This window comes from Miscanthus floridulus, chromosome 7, assembly GCF_019320115.1.
Source record: "Miscanthus floridulus cultivar M001 chromosome 7, ASM1932011v1, whole genome shotgun sequence".
In the NCBI taxonomy this organism is placed as follows: Eukaryota; Viridiplantae; Streptophyta; class Magnoliopsida; order Poales; family Poaceae; genus Miscanthus; species Miscanthus floridulus.
In genome coordinates this window covers 125,649,464-125,666,798 of record NC_089586.1, presented here as the reverse complement: position 1 = coordinate 125,666,798, position 17,335 = coordinate 125,649,464, and the positions used below count along the sequence as shown (strand labels likewise).

Below are 17,335 nucleotides of genomic sequence, written 5' to 3'. Positions count from 1 at the left end.
TGCTGCCAAGCCTTGTTGCCCACGCCTACCAAGCCTTGTTGCCCACACCGACGGGTACAAGATAGTGGTAGGCGCCTACAACACTGTTGTTGTCACTGTAGAATGTCAGATGCACATGGGAGGTCGTGCTGCCTTTTTCAGGGATGGTGGAAGTCGGTACCTACAAATATTGTTTGATGCCTAGAGTCATGTGAGGAGTCTCGCTATGTTCACCCGGTATGGTAAATCCTGGTGCCCATACCGCTATCGATGTCTAGAGACACGCGGGGGGCCTTATCGTATGGGAGTTTTAGCGGCCCCTACAATACTGTAGAGGGAGATGTCGGCGCCTACAATACTATTTGTGTCAGGGTGGCTACAGAGTACTGTTCCGTGCAGGGTATGGTCCTTGGTATAGTGGTTTTGACTTGTGAGCCTTGCCTTGCCTTTCTCCGTACGCCTTCTGGTTCCTACCGAACGGGCGTCCCCGGTCGGATGGCTCCAGTCGGCTCTGAGTGCGCCGGTCGGAGAAGAGCGGTGAGCAGGGTTCTTACGAGCCTCGGTCAGAGGGACGCAGGGTCAGAGTCAGAAGTAGGGCTTGGGGCAGGCCGTCCGGAGACGTCTGGAGCCTAAATCGAGCACTCCGGTCGGATAGGTGGGCCGAAGTAGCTGATGAGCGGGCGTTGCTCTTCTTGGGCATGGCCTTCTGGTCGGTTGCTGGACCACCCCTTTGCCCTGTTGTTCTTAGACTCTTGGGCTGAGCCTTGGCGCAGAAGCCAGTCCTCGAGGTACCTCGGGTTTATGAACCCGACACGCTATGTCTAAAACAGTTGGCAACTGCTTTTACTTCAAGGAGAAAATTAGACAATGCCACCGATGAATTAGGATTTCTATATGCAGTTTATTATTATTATAGTAAATTTTTTATGTACTCCAAGAAGGAATATCATCTTGGTGCTTCTGTAAGGTGCCAAAATCTTATGGGGACTGTGACTTGATTTGATGTCTACTTTCCTAGGAGAAAATGACCAAGTGAAGTATGTTGTATCATTTGCACAAGGATGGTGTGAGAATATAGAAGACGATGTGGGTAATTTTCTGGTCTTTGTGAGGAGTGTATACAACATATGATAAGTTGGAAACAATTGGTTAATATGTTTGATTTATTGAGGTAACAGTTCAACACAGAGAATGATTCTACCTAGCATACTTGAAATGGAATATTGCTGCTACATATATAACACATAATGTGGTTTTAGCATTTTTGTCTCAATATGTGGTTTCCTAGGGTCCTATGAAGGGATATTTGTTGGGATTGCGATCCCAAACAGGTTTAGGAGGGAGGGTGTACACAAGAGGTGGCGAAAGTTAGGGTTTGCAAATGAGAGTGGGAGGGAGAGAGTCTCTCTTGCCCTCTTACTCTTGAGAGAATTCCTTGTGAGCCATTATAAAAGTTCTCAATTCCCTGTAAGCCACTAGAAAAATTACAATGTCATGTGAGCCATTGCTCTAATTTTTTCACTCTTACATGCCACTACCGTTAACTTCTTGGGAGACGGCAGCTAATAGGATCTTGAAATGTCCATTTTGCCCCTCTTACAGGTGGACCCCACACGTCAGCCTTCTTCTTCCCCCACACACCACTACCTCTTCTTCACCATAGAGCAGGAGTGCCTGGGGAGTGGCTGGCCAAGGTGCACTGGTGGGTGCCCATGGACTTGCCGGAGGAGGACTGGCCAGGGCGCACCGATGGCCATCCTATGCTCCTCCAACACCTGCACAGCGTCCCTATAGGCCTCCCCTTCTCGCTCATGACTGCGGCTTTGCTCGACTAGGCACGATGAGCATGCCATCAAGGTGCTTATGGCCTAGGTGGGTTCTTGCCATCTTGGGATAGTATTTTGGTCTTAGAGAGTGGAGGTCTGGTCTGAATTTAGTAGATTTCCCCCCTTCAATGTAACCTGTTGATGAACTTGCTTGGAATCTAGCGTAGACTTGTTAGATCAAGGACATGGTGCTCAAGGCGTTAGGCGCATACCGGCAGTGCACTCCCATCCTGTGCGGTCATGCTCCTCGAACACCTACATGGCGTCCCTGCCTTTCTCGCTCGTGACTACGGCTTGGCTCGATTGGGCACGACGAGCACTATGGCTTGACCGGTGAGGCATCGTGTGACTATGCGTGTCTCATGTGTCCATGACTTGCACACCGGTGGGTGGCCGTGGACTCACCAGTTGGTGGCCATGAACATGCTAGAGGCAGCCTAAGATGGGCTAGCCGTGGGCACCGGCGGTCGGTTGAGTGCATCGGTGGACGCGAGCTACGGTGGTGGCACGACGGGACATGGTGGTCGACGAGGGCACACTGTGTGACACTAGGTGGCCATGGCGCACCTACAGTTGAGCCTCGCCTGTGCCGACTGCTGTGGTATGGCGTAGCGACCTACGGCTGGGGAGCGGCTACCGGCAGAATGGGACCAGTGGCGAGGGGAGCGAGCGGAGGAGGGAGGGCTAGAGCTCGCTCAAGGTGGCTAAGGCAGGCGAGCGGATGGGCAAGCGGCTGAAAGGTCCTAATGGCTAGAGGGGGTGAATAGCCTATAAAAAATTTCTACAACAACACTTAACAAACCGGTTAGACAATTATGAGGCGAAGCAAGAGTTGCGCTAGCCTACTAAAATTGCAAGTCACCTAACACAATTCTAGTTTATATAGTTTCTATCCACACAATAGCTATGTCAATACACTAAGTTAGTGTGCTCTCAAAGGCTAACTAAAGAGCCACACTAACCAAACTAACAAGCTCTCATGACTAGCTACACTAAAGAGCTTGACAACTAGTTTGCGGTAATGTAAAGAGAGTGAGCAAGATGGTTATACTGATGAGTAGAGGAATGAACCAATCAATCACAAGAATGAAAACCAATGAAGACCAATCACCTCAGAATCAAATGATGACACAATGAGTTTTTACTGAGGTTCACTTGCTTGCCGGCAAGCTAGTCCTCGTTGTGGCTATTCACTCACTTGGAGGTTCACGCGCTAATTGGCATCACACGCCAAACCCTCAATAGGGTGCCACACAACCAACACAAGATGCGGATCACACAAGCCACGAGCAATTTACTAGAGTACCTTTTGGCTCTCCATCAGAGAAAGGTCAAGAACCCCTCACAATCACCATGATCGAAGTCAGAGACAATCACCAACCTCCGCTCGACGATCCTCGCTGCTTCAAGCCATCTAGGTGGTGGCAACCACCAAGAGTAACAAGCGAACCCCATGGCAAAACATGAACACCAAGTGCCTCTAAATACAAACACTTAAGCAATGCACTTGGATTCACTCCCAATCTTACAAAGATGATGAATCAATGATGGAGATGAGTGGGAGGACTTTGGCTAAGCTCATAAGGTTGCTATGTCAATGCAAATGGCCAAGAGGATGAGCTAGAGCTAACCAAACGGTATTTATAGATACCCCAAATAATAGAGCCGTTGGCTCAATTATTGGGCTGACTGCGCATCGACTGGATGCACAGGTCATGTGCACTGTCTGGTCGCCTATGTCTAGTCGTTGCCTAACCGCCACGTGTCCTATTCAAATGAAGTAGCCATTGCTGCCACGAGTCCCATACTCAACTGCGACCGGACATGTCCGGTGTGGATGATCGGACGTAGGACGGGCAGCGTTCGGTCGAGTCTAGAGAGCTCCTAGAGCCGCTCTGGGCCAACTGGACATGTCCGGTCACACCAGACCGGATGCTCCTAGAGTCTGATCAATTATAGCACTAAAACCCGAGAGTTGCTGGTTCATACTGGACGTGTCCGGTGTGGCGACCGGACACGTTTGGTCGCACTCTTCAATCCAGTACTGAGCCACATAACTTTGATCGGACATTGAACAGTAACTCCTTAGCGTCCAGTCAGTCCACTGAGCCAGAGTCCGGTCATTAATACCAGACACGTCCGATCGCCATACCGAACACGTCCGGTCACTCTGTGACCAGCGCGACTAACTCCATTTCAACTCTATCTTCTTCACCCTTGCTCAAATGTGTTAACCACCAAGTGTATCACCTTGTGCACATGTGTTAGCATATTTTCATAAATGTTTTCAAGGGTGTTAGCACTCTACTAGATTCTAAATGCATATGCAATGAGTTAGAGCATCTAGTAGCACTTTGATAACCGTATTTCAATATGAGTTTCACCCCTCTTAATAGTACGGCTATCAAACCTAAATATGATCATACTCGCTAAGTGTCTTGATCACCGAAATGAAATGGCTCCTACCACTTATACCTTTGCCTTGAGCCTTTCATTTTTTCTCTTTCTTCTTTTCAAGTCTAAGCACTTGATCATCACTATGGCATCACCATCATCATGTCATGATCTTCATTTGCTTCACCACTTGGAATGTGCTACCTATCTCATAATCACTTTGATAAACTATGTTAGCACTTAGAGTTTCATTAATTCACCAAAACCAAACTAGAGCTTTTAGCGGCGCTGGCGAGGTGTGAGGCGCATGCCTTAGAGATAGTGGGGGAGTCTGGAAGATGAAGAAGGCTAACATGCAGGGCCCACGTGTAAGAGGGGCAAAATGGACATTATAAGCTCCTGTTAGCTGTCGTTGGCCCAAAAGGTAACGGTAGTGGCATGTAAGGGTCCAAAAATTTGGAGCAGTGGCTCATGTGACATCGTAACTTTTGCAGTGGCTCATAGGGAATTGAAAACTTTTATATTGGCTCACAATGAATTCTCTTCTTACTCTTTGCTCTATATATAGACAATGAAAATTTACATGTGGCCCCTTGGTGGGGGAGGATTTCATAAGTTACTACACTAACTCCTTTTGGGCCTCTTCTAGGGGAATACTTGGTCCATATGTCATATGGGCTCTCCTAACAGTAGCCCCTCATCTACTAGGTTATGGCTGATACTACATGACCTAGTAGATGCTCATACAAGAATAGACACAATACAACTTGAATCTTGGTTGCGAGGATCGCCCTTCGCAACCTACACGTGCCTCACTAAAAACTCCTCCCAAAACCCTATGGGAAAAAAGGGCATGAAGAAAAAAGCACGTGCATGTCTCTATCCTAAACATGTTTTAACTTTCGAGGCTTGTAGCTCCAAGTGCCTTAATGTTGATTTCCCCGATGTCTCCATCTTCGGGCTTCGACTCCTTCTGTCGCTTCTATGACATGGTTCATCAACTTTGCTCGGCGTATAGGTCTTTTCTTCCAGTACCTTCTCAATGCATAGATCTTTATCTTCTAAGGCCTTCTGAGCATGTAGGTCTTCATTTCTGGCACTATCGAAAGTGTTTACTCCAATAATACAAATCAACGTATCCATGCATAGAGAATCAGAAGGGTAGCACACAAGACATAGGATTTATACTAGTTCAGGTATGTGGTACCCTACATCTAGTTTGAAGTAGATCTCTCTATTTGTATGCTCGATTTTATAAGGATTGCCAATTGTAGCTATGAGCTAGTACGGATGTTAAGGATTGCACATTGGAGGCTCCCTACCCCTCCTTATATAGTTTAGGGGTAGGGTTACAAGAGATCTGATCGGCTAATAGATGTGTTTCCTAGTTGATTACCTAGAAAGTAGAACAAATCCTTCTACTATTTCCATAAAGACTAGAATGCAAGCTATCTATGCTAAGTTGCTTGCTCATCATGTCTAGTGCTGCGCCAAATGTAGTACGTGGGCCTCATACTCGTCGTCTTTGGCCCACTCGCCAGGTCCTAGTCCGAAATATAGCCGGTGAGGTATCCCGATCCCATATCTTTGATAGGGACCTTCTCGTTGAAAGCTTCACTTGATGATGCATCTTCTCTTGGAAAATAGGCATAGTTGCCATAGCTGATGTAGTCAAAGTAGTTGTGGTTGAAGGTTGCTGTGAGGCCCTCGAATCTTCTCTCACGAGCACCGAGCAAAATACTACACCCTCCAGAATGGTTGGCCCTCCAGTATGCTCCTTAGCCCCTCTTGGTCGGTGCTCATGACTAGATCCTTAGTCATGCTTGGTGTAGTTGATGTAGTCGTGGAAGTAGATGTTCGGAGCGAAGTTGTCGATGAGCCCCTCGAGCCAAAGTGGTTGACAAAGGTGTAGTAGACCTCGGTGCCTAAGGAGTTGACATAGCACCTAGAGCTTAGCAACAGAGGCAAAGTCATCATAGGCATTGATGCCAAAGTTTTCGACAAAGGCTCTCAAGTCATTGTAGTAGGTGAAGATGATGGCAAAGTCCCTTGCCAAAGTGTTGATGGAGGTGAGTCATAGTGGTTCGCTGAAGATGTTGGTGAAGCACTCCTGCCGAAGCATTGGTAGAGGCATTTTGTTGTGGTTCACCAAATGTTTGTGAAGGCCCACCTATAAAGGTGTTTAGCAGAGGTGATGTTGTTGTAGACGTCGAAGGTGTCAACGAAGCTCCTTTGTGCTAATCATGTTGAAGGAGGTAAGTTTTCTTAGTTTGAGGAAGTGTTAGTGAAGGCCCTCTTGCAAAGGCATTTGTCCGAGGTGATGTTGGTGTAGTCGTTGAAGGCGATGGTGAAGCCTCTCATGCTAAAGAGCTTGGCGAAGGCAATCTCGGTGTTGATGTCGAAGGTGTCGGCGAAGCCCCTCATGACTGAAAGGTCCTAATTGTAACACCCTCGGTGTTACGCCCTAAACAAACTACTAAATCATGTCATGAGCATCATATTTATATAATAATACATGTGATAGAAGGTGTTGATAAATTTCTTGTAGCCTAAAATAACCAATAAAAATGTTAAATGAATGTTGATTCAATAGCTCATGTATATCAAGTAGGGTTGAAAATCAATTTGTATTAAGCAAAAATACTATAGAACATGTGTGTGATACTTAAATAAAGTTTGAAGTACAAAGTTTGTAGATGGCAGTGAAATACTTGCTGTTGAAAAATGGTATTACTAACTAATATTTCTACTAGCCTAGAAATTGCAAATTGGAATCAAGTTCAACTCAAAAACTTAGAAAAACTCCAAGTTTGTCAATAGCTAGACATTGCTATGTTTAGCAAATTATTTTGAGAGATTGGGTTAAAGGGTGGTGTAGTGTTATAGCTAGATTTGGTAGTATCATATGCCATCTTATGCATGGTGAAGATGGTTTAGGTCCAGAAGCAACCGTTTAGTTTTTATAGGTGCTTTAAAATTCATGCACGACACATTCTCGGGCTGGCTCGTCGAGTGGACGCGGTCACCAGGCCCGGGCGCTCGGCATCACTGCGTTGGTCGCGCGTGTGTGCGCTGCCGCATGTGGCCGGCTGTGGCTGCCTCTGGCCTGGCTATGGCCCGGCCGCCGGTGGCCCCGCCCCGCGCCATGACGGAGCCGCTACCGGTGCCATCACCTCGTCATCGCATCGCCGTCGTGTCTACGCTCTCTACAATCCTACACCGCTTCCTAGCCCTATCCGATGGCACTGCCTCTACCGCATGTGCGCTGCCGGCCAGGCCGTGCATGGGGCCAAGCCAATGTTGCGGCGGCCTTCGTCTTACCGACGTGGCACTCTTTTCACCGCTCGAATCACCTACTTGATGAGCCATTGCCTACCTCTGTACTCACGTCGTACTAATGTCCGTGTCACGGTGTCACTGCCCTCCCTTGCATCATTTTGTTGTGCCAGCCCTACAAGATGGCCCCACGCACGATCGCTGCTTCACGACGCTCTCTCTCTGAGTCTTCCCTGTACGAACGCCTTGCTTCATTAACACAGCCTCGACCAAAGCAGGCATAACCTTGAAGACCTACCGCCCCCGCCTACTCTTGTCACCGACAGAATTGCCCGCTTCGCACGACAAATACGTGCAGTTCAGGACACCACACCTCAATTCGACATTCCCATAGTTAGACAAGAAAGCTAGCTAGCAGCCCAACCCTCACCTTGGTGCAACCGAGCACTACTAGCGGCCAATTTCTTAGTTTTCTCGCTGCCGGCCAGGTGCGCCGCCATGCCAGTGAAATTGGGGTAAGGTCCGAATTAGTTCAATTGTTTGTATCCATGAGCTCGCCTTGACCTCCTCTATCTGGTGCTCACGCCATTTGGCCAGGGCGCTTATCGGAGAAGTGGTGACGCATGGGTGTCTATCTCGGAGCACCGCCGCCCCAATGGCTCGCACGTGGCTAGGCCACCTCGGCACTCCTCCACCTCAACTGTCACCACAGCACAAATCTGGTGAGCTACTAGTGCTTACCCACTATCCCTACCACCCTGATAGAACCTTAGGTCGCCGGAATAGTCATGCCGCCATCGTGGATAGCCACCCACCACTGTAGCCCACGACAGTACGCCTCCGAGTCCCTAACCACCTCCCATCATAGTGTGTTTAGCTACAGATGGTGGTCGGCCCCTTACTTCTGTCGTAGCACGCCTAGGTTGCCCCGTGAAACCGCCTTATGCCATCGATCGCCGAGCCGGCGCGTGCAGGGATCCCTAGGGACCTTCCTGTGGTAAAGGTGAAAACATCTGAGGGCTTGGTTGCAAGATTACTGACGGTAGGAATAGTGCGTATAGTAGTCATGTTATTATCTAAAAGCACGGGGGCTTTTCTGCAAAGCCACCGTCGCGCGCGGGCCTCCTGGCCTTAGGACGTGTTGGGCCATTGCGACCCGCGCGAGGCCATGCCTGCGCTGGGCCACTGGGCTGCCGGGCCAGGATGGGTTGCTGCCGGCCCTTTTCTCTTTCTAATGCATTTTTAATTTAGTTTCTAAGGTAAACTTGTAAATTCAGTATAAAATTGTGTAGTTAACCAAAAATTATGAAACCAATTTTGTTAGGTTCCTAAAATCATGATCTATCTACTAGTATATTTTGTTCACATAGTTTTGTAATATTTTTAGGAGTTATCTAATTAATTTGAGATGCTTAATATTGTAAGGTATAAACTTGTAGGAATTTTTGTGATAAATTGGTGATAGTGTTGACTCTGAAACTTTCACAGTAAATTCCTAACATTATTAGGTGCTCACTGTAATTTTTGTAGCTCCATAATAATTAGTTTGCTAAGGTAGCTAAATGAGCCCTAGTTTGAAAATATATATTTAATCAATAAAATGCCAAAGCACCTTAGGGTTGTAGAACTAGAACCTTTTCCGAGAAACAACGCCTTATTCAACAACATGGATACGTAGCCTAACACGTTAGTTATTAGAGCTATCTCGTTAGCTTGCGAGGCGTAATCGTATTTCTAAGAGTTTCAGTTGTCGTTGATTATTTACGTCTCTATGTTGCATCCACGTATATCATAATAGGAACAACAATGGATCATGGAGATGATCGGAGTAGCAGAAAAGATGGTGCCTTAATGATTGTGTCACCATGATGGAATGCTAACTTTTGGTTATATCTTACCCAGGCAAGCCCCGGTGCATAACCCCTATTATTCTACACTTTAATTTATGCTTGTGCATTAAGTTTTAAAGAGTTGAATGAAACCACTTGCATATATATATATATCCTTATCCTATGAGTTCTACTACTATGTTAGGATCGTGTAGATTGCTATGCTATAGGATTCGGTAGAAGTCAAGTGATTACCTGTGTCTCGCGATAGATAGGAAAGATATTATTGTTGTTATTATATTACTATCACATGGAACATATATGAATGATAATTGGAGACCAGGCGGAATGGTACTTGGATTTGGACTTGGTTAGGCATTCGAGCGATTGCATTGGTTTTGCCTATGTCAATTGAGGACTGTCTGTTGCTATGAATGGTAGTCAGGTCACAGACTTATTATCCTGAGCACATACTTGCTTATGGGAGCGGGAAGGCTCGTTATGCTCTTGTCGTGGGTTCTAGCTCTTTCTAGACCGACTGATTAGAAGCAGAGAAAGATGGAGGTCTAAGCACCATACTGAGACCGGGTCTCAAGTGTGGGGGCTTGGAGTCTAAGTTTGGACGGGGACCTGGACCCCGTGACAGGAGTGAAATGGGTTGACCTTGTTTGTTCCTGGGGTACAAACAAGGCATGCGTTTTGGGGTACCTAGCTGGGATACATTAATTCGCGAATCACCGTTTCTGTGAGTTGGTACGACTTGGCTATGGTCTAGCACCGTAGTAAGAACTGGAATATGAAAGATGGTAAAATAGTTCTGATTGCTTACCACATGCTTGAAAGTAGCATAAGTGCTTACATAGAATGGTTAGTTAATGAACTAATAATAACTGCTAATAAAATTATATATAAGGATGCACGTTTAGTAATACTTTCGTAGATGCAATAACCCACAAGCCAAATAAGCCTTGCATATCCTTGGAGTCTTTTATTTTTCTCATGTTGGGTAAGTCTTGCTAAGTACAATCGAGTACTCAAGGTTTTATTCCCCCTGTTGCAGGTGATCGGAGGATACTTAGAGCTGACTCTTGTGTGTGGAAACCTCCTAGTGGGCTCAAAGAGAATTCCTTTCACGCTATGACCGTAGTGTTTACTTATAACCCTCACTAGAGGTTTTTATAAAAAAGATGTAAAATCTGCTAGCATCTCTCGTATATAAATATCCATTATGTGAATACTCCACCATGTCATTAAATTAATCTATGTTTCCTCTGTAACTCAGATAACATTGCTATGTTCCGCTGTTATAATAAATTGAGGTAATATTCTACTACTGTAATAAAATGATGTAACAAATGGCTTAAGAATGTTGTAAACTTATTTCTCTCATTTATGACCCTGATGAAAAATGTGGATTTTTAAGTTTTCCCTTGGGGTGTGCTCGATAGAACTGCGTAGTTTAGTGTCCTCTCTTGAGTACTTAGTGTCTAATGGAAGACAAGTACTCCTAGGAGACATTAGATTAGGTGGTTCTACCACACTAATGGCTAGAGGGGGGTGAATAGCCTATAAAAATTTCTACAACAATACTAAGCAAAGCGGTTAGATAATTATGAGGCGAAGCGAATGTTGCGCTAGCCTACAATAAAATACAAGCCACCTACCATAATTCTAGTTTCTTTAGTCTCTAAGCATACAAAGGCTATGTCGCTACACTAAGTTAGTGAGCTCTCAAAGACTAACTAAAGAGCCTCACTAACCACACTAGACCAACATAAGCTAGCTCTCAAAACTAGTTACACTAAAGAGCTTAGCCACACTAGGAAAGTAAATACACGAGAGGGATAGAGGGTTATACCACCGTGTCGAGGAATAAACTAATCACAAGATGAAGCCAATCAATCACAATAGAATCCCGGTGGCAAGAGATGACACAATGATTTTTCATCGAGGTTCACTTGCTTGCCGGCAAGCTAGTCCCCGTTGTGGTGATTCACTCACTTGGAGGTTCATACGCTAATAGGCATCACACGCCTAAACCGCAATCGGGTGCAGCACAACCAACACAAGATGAGGATCACACAAGCCATGAGCAATCCACTAGAGTACTTTTGGCTTTCCACCGGGGAAAGGTCAAGAACCCCTCACAATCACCACGATCGAAGCCTGAGACAAGCACCTTCCTCCACTCGACAATCCTCGCTGCACCAAGCCATCTAGATGGCGGCAACCACCAAGAGTAACAAGCGAATCCTACAGCGAAACACAATCACCAAGTGCCTCTAGATGCAATCACTCAAGCAATACACTTGGATTCACTCCCAATCTCACAAAATAGTGAATCAATGATGGATATAAGTGGGAGGGCTTTGGCTAAGCTCACAAGGTTGCTATGCCAATGCAAATGGCTAAGAGAGTGACCTAGAGCTGGCCAAACACCTTATATAGGCGTCCCCTCAAAATAGAGTCGTTGGCTCACTGTCAGTGCTGAATTCGAGGCGACCGAACATGTAGGTCTAACCGATCAGAAGCACAACCCCCAACATCCGGTCACTGGATGTCATCCATGTGTCCCCCGCTTTAAACCACGTTCGTCGATCTCCAACAGTCAAAATCCAGTGCCCTCACGGTTAAGTGACGATCGAATGCGGCGCTAGGCAGGACCGGACATGCCGGTGCTAGCCCTACCCACGCGTGAGCCCGCGCCACCAAGTACTGACCGGACACGCCGCACCCTATGGCTTCCCAGTGTCAGGTCATTTCTAGTAAGCATCTAGAGACGATTTCCCACGATCGGACGTGTTCGATCAGGAACAATCGGACTCAACCAGCGTCCGCTCTTCGTTAGCCTCACAATGCACCGCTATGTCACCTGTGACTAGACGCAGGCCCTGCGCGTCTTGTCACATTCACTTTGCAGAGTTCGGTCGCAAACCAGATAGAGCCCGAGCACGCCACCTTCTCTAAAATTGACCGGACGCTCTACCACTTTGTCCGATCATTTCGATAGCAGCGTTCGGTCACTGAAAATCGGTGCCTCCACTTCACCAACTTCTTCACCATTGCTCAAATGTGCTAACCACCAAGTGTTTCACCTTGTGCACGTGTGTTAACATATTTTCACAAATATTTTCAAGGGTGTTAGCACTCACTAGAATCTAAATGCATATGCAATGAGTTAGGACATCTAGTGGCACTTTGATTACCGCATTTCACAATGAGTTTCACCCCTCTTAATAGTACGGCTATCTATCCTAAATATGATCACACCCACTTGGTGTCTTGATCACCAAAACATAAAAGCTCCTATTAAATTTCACCTTTGTCTTGAGCTTTTTTATTTTTCTCTTTCTTCTTTTCCAAGTCTGAGTACCTTGATCATCACCATGCCATCACCATCATCATGATCTTCATATGCTCCATCACTTGAAATGTGCCACCTATCTTATAATCACTAGAGCAATAGGTTAGCACTTAGGGTTTTATCAATTCACCAAAACCAAACTAGAACTTGATGAAGGTGTCGGTGGAGGTGGTGTTGGTGTAGATGCCAAAGGTGTTGGTGAAGTTCCTTTGGCCGAAGGACAGAGTAGTCATGTGAAAATAAACCTAAAAGAACAAAGCGTCCAAGCTTTTTCTAAATACGATATATGAGCACCCAATATTGTGTATAAAAGAACAAAGAATCCAAGTTTTTTTCTAAAAGAAAAAAGAAACATCTCACGATCATGTCGTAAACACACTCTGGGCTTATTTGACTGCACATGTATCTATCTCAATTCACGTGTGTTAGAGTTAGTTAGGATCAAAATTAGTTAATTTTTACCCTAAATCCATATAAATTGAGATGGATACCGATGCAGACAAATAAAACCTTATCGGTCTACTTTCAAAGCCCAAGCCATGATTTCTTCCACGCTATGCCTAGAGTACCACCATTACTGCTGGTAAATTCTAAAGAATTACGTATAGCTAGCAACAATGGTCATGGAAGTTCCAAGTCCACATCTCACATCAATTCTAATAATTTCAAAAGGAAACAAGAGAACAGCGTCCCTGTCGAAAAGATTGGGCGCATCACGCAACAGCCTGAAGTATCTACTGTACAACTGCTATTGCTTGCGAGTAGTGAGTGTAATATAATGCCTTTACCATGTACCTTGCATTAAGACGTGTCCACGTGCATACGCAAAAACACCCACCAAGACATTCCACGTTTCCACCGATGACAATGAGGCAGCGACAGCGAAGGTAGGTAGAGCAAGCGGCCACTCCAAAGTCCAAACTCTCCTCGACAGCGTGACCAATCCAAGGTCCACACATCGCCCGGGCCCACACTTGTTTTTATTATGATACTGTTATCCCAAACCAACCCCCTCCAATCTGCTCCGAGCACCATGGCGAGGATCAGGGGCCCGAGCCTCATCGTCCTGCTCGCTCTCGCCGTCCTCGCCGCCGTCGCCGCCGCCGAGGCGCGCGCGCAGTCCACATACATCATCCACCTCGCGCCAGGCCACCCGGCGCTGTCCGCCGCGCGCGCCAACGGCGGCGGCGAGGCGGTCCTCCGCCGCCTCCTCCCGCGCCGCCTGCGCGCGCCGAGGCCGCGCGTGCTCTACTCCTACCAGCACGCTGCCACGGGCATCGCCGCGCAGCTCACGCCCGAGCAGGCCGCGCACGCCGCAGCCGCGGAGGGCGTCCTGGCCGTGTACCCCGACAAGGCGCGGCAGCTGCACACCACCCACACCCCGTCGTTCCTAGGCCTGACCGAGACCGCCGGGCTCCTCCCAGCCGCGGCGGGAGGCGCGTCGTCTGCCGTCGTCGGCGTGCTCGACACCGGGCTCTACCCCATCGGCCGGGGCTCGTTCGCGGCAGCTGCTGGGCTCGGCCCGCCGCCCGCGTCCTTCTCCGGAGGATGCGTCTCCGCGGGCTCCTTCAACGCGTCCGCTTACTGCAACAGCAAGCTCATCGGCGCCAAGTTCTTCTACAAGGGGTACGAGGCTGGTCTCGGCCAACCCATTGATGAGACCAAGGAGTCCAAGTCACCGCTGGACACTGAGGGCCATGGCACGCACACCGCCTCCACGGCGGCTGGCTCGCCGGTGCCCGGCGCCGGGTTCTTCGACTACGCCAAGGGGCAGGCCGTGGGCATGGACCCCGGCGCGCGCATCGCGGCGTACAAGATCTGCTGGGCGTCCGGATGCTACGACTCCGACATCCTCGCCGCCATGGACGAGGCCGTCGCCGACGGCGTCGACGTCATCTCGCTCTCCGTCGGCGCCAACGGGTACGCCCCTCGCTTCTACACCGATTCCATCGCCATCGGCGCTTTCCACGCGGTGCGCAAGGGCATCGTCGTCTCCTGCTCCGCCGGCAACTCCGGCCCCGGCGAGTACACCTCCGTCAACATTGCGCCGTGGATATTGACCGTCGGCGCGTCCACCATCGACCGCGAGTTCCCCGCCGATGTGGTTCTTGGTGACGGCCGCGTCTTTGGCGGCGTGTCTCTGTACGCCGGTGACCCCCTCGACTCCACTCAGCTGCCGCTGGTGTTCGCCGGGGACTGTGGTTCCCGCCTGTGCCTGATAGGCGAGCTCGACCCGAAGAAGGTGGCCGGCAAGATCGTGCTCTGTCTGCGTGGTAACAACGCTCGCGTCGAGAAAGGAGCGGCAGTCAAGCTCGCCGGTGGGGTCGGAATGATCCTCGCCAACACCGAGGACAGCGGCGAGGAGCTAATCGCCGACTCCCACCTCGTGTCGGCGACTATGGTCGGGCAGAAGTTCGGCGACAAGATCAGGTACTACGTCCAGACGGACCCGTCGCCGACGGCGACCATCGTGTTCCGCGGCACGGTCATCGGCAAGTCGCCGTCCGCGCCGCAAGTGGCGGCGTTCTCGAGTCGAGGCCCCAACTACCGCGCGCCGGAGATCCTCAAGCCCGACGTCATCGCCCCCGGCGTCAACATACTCGCGGCGTGGACCGGCGTCGCGTCCCCCACCGACCTGGACATCGACACGAGGCGCGTCGAGTTCAACATCATCTCCGGGACGTCTATGTCCTGCCCGCACGTGAGCGGCCTCGCCGCGCTGCTCCGCCAGGCGCACCCGGAGTGGAGCCCCGCCGCGATCAAGTCGGCGCTCATGACCACGGCGTACAACCTGGACAACTCCGGGAAGACCATCAAGGACCTCGCGACGGGCGAGGAGTCGACGCCGTTCGTCCGTGGCGCCGGCCACGTCGACCCCAACGCCGCCCTCGACCCGGGCCTGGTGTACGACGCCGGCACCGACGACTACGTCGCCTTCCTCTGCACGCTCGGGTACTCTCCGTCGTTGATCTCCATCTTCACACAGGACGCGTCGGTCGCCCACTGCTCGAGGAAATTCGCTCGCCCCGGCGACCTCAACTACCCTGCCTTCGTCGCCGTCTTCTCCTCCTACCAAGATTCAGTCACCTACCGCCGGGTGGTGCGCAACGTCGGCAGCAACTCCAGCGCGGTGTACCAGCCCAAGATTGTCAGCCCGTCCGGCGTGGATGTCACGGTGAGCCCGAGCAAGCTCGCGTTCGACGGGAAGCAGCAGAGCCTGGGCTACGAGATCACCATCGCGGTGTCAGGCAACCCGGTGATCGTGGACGCCAACTACTCGTTCGGGTCCATCACCTGGAGCGACGGCGCGCACGACGTCACGAGCCCCATTGCCGTGACCTGGCCGTCCAACGGTGGAGCAGCTGCCATGTAGACTGCTGCTGTTGCTACTGGCTACTGCTGTGGGCAGAAGAACAGGGCTATCAGATCCGAGATCTCCACGCATCCTTCCTGCCTGCCATTGTTTACTCGACTGAACCACGGAATAATTCAGCTGCCGCTACCATGGTTGTGTGGACCAATGGACCATGCTTGCAGCTCTCTTTTCATTTAGGAGTAGGTTGGTTGGAGTAGTGTATGTGATTGGCTGTTTGCAACTTGCAAGGCAGCGAGGGTGCCATTATGGCTGATGGCGATTGATGAACATGTATAAACAAGTTTGTAATTGTTAGTATAATAGTGTACCTCTGGAACCGTAGATCTGAGGTAAGCCTCCTCGTCTTTGTGTAGTTGCACCGTAGCAGGGTAGACGCCGATACCGTGGGGTTGTTGGCGTCGTGGTGGCGATGCAGTGTAGTGTACCTCTGTAACCATAGATCCGGGGTAAGCCTCCTCGCCTTTGCGTAGTTGCACCGCGGCAGGGTAGACGCCGGTACCGTGGGGTTGTTGGCGTCGTGGTGGCGATGCAGTGGACCGATGGTGACGCTGCAGGGGCGATGGCGGTGCGGTGGGATATTCCGTCGCTGGCAGCACTCTTTTAGATCGGATTAGGTTTCTCTATGGTGGAATTGCGGTGGCTCCGGTCAACCTCGTTCGTTGAGCCCAGTTCCTCACTCCTCTATTAATAGTGCTGTGCGACAGGGGCCCACCAACCACATTAGGGTTGGGCGCCCCCGATCAGGGCGCAGATCAAAGGGCCCAATAGGCTGTTGGACCTATTGATGGAGATCAACTAACATTTTTTCCCTTGATCTCATTACTATCTTTCAATTTCATATCATTTACTTTTGTTCATTCCATTACAGATTAGCGCATAGAGCATGTCTCGTCGTCACGGTCCATTGCCGATGGATTTAACAGCTACAACACACTACTCTGTTCTGAAATAGATACTTATCTTTGGGCCTTCTTTTGTCCAGGAATTTTAGGCTTTCCCTTAAATCCATACTAGCTACACGTTGGGTGGTAAGCCTTTTTTTAAGCGGATCCGCGAGCATCTTTTCTGTACTTACATGCTCAAGACTTATGACTTGATCCCGGACTTTTTCTTTCACAACATAATACTCTATGTTAATGTGTTTGGCAGCACCACTTGACTTATTGTTGTGAGCATACTGTACTGTCGGATTATTATCGCAGTATAACTTTAGTGGTCTATAGATGTCCACCACCTTCAAACCGGGTATGAACTTCTTTAGCCAGTTCACCTGTCCCGTTGCCTCATAACA

General features: G+C 49.2%; 1 protein-coding gene across 1 annotated transcript; it reads left to right on the top strand.

Annotated features, from left to right (window-relative positions):
• The first annotated feature begins 13,658 nt into the window (after positions 1-13,658).
• LOC136467867 (subtilisin-like protease SBT1.4) lies at positions 13,659-16,365 on the top strand. Its single transcript, XM_066466666.1, has one exon. It carries the CDS (start codon positions 13,702-13,704, stop codon positions 16,039-16,041), a length of 2,340 nt encoding a protein of 779 aa, XP_066322763.1. The 5' UTR covers positions 13,659-13,701; the 3' UTR covers positions 16,042-16,365.
• Positions 16,366-17,335: the final 970 nt, after the last annotated feature.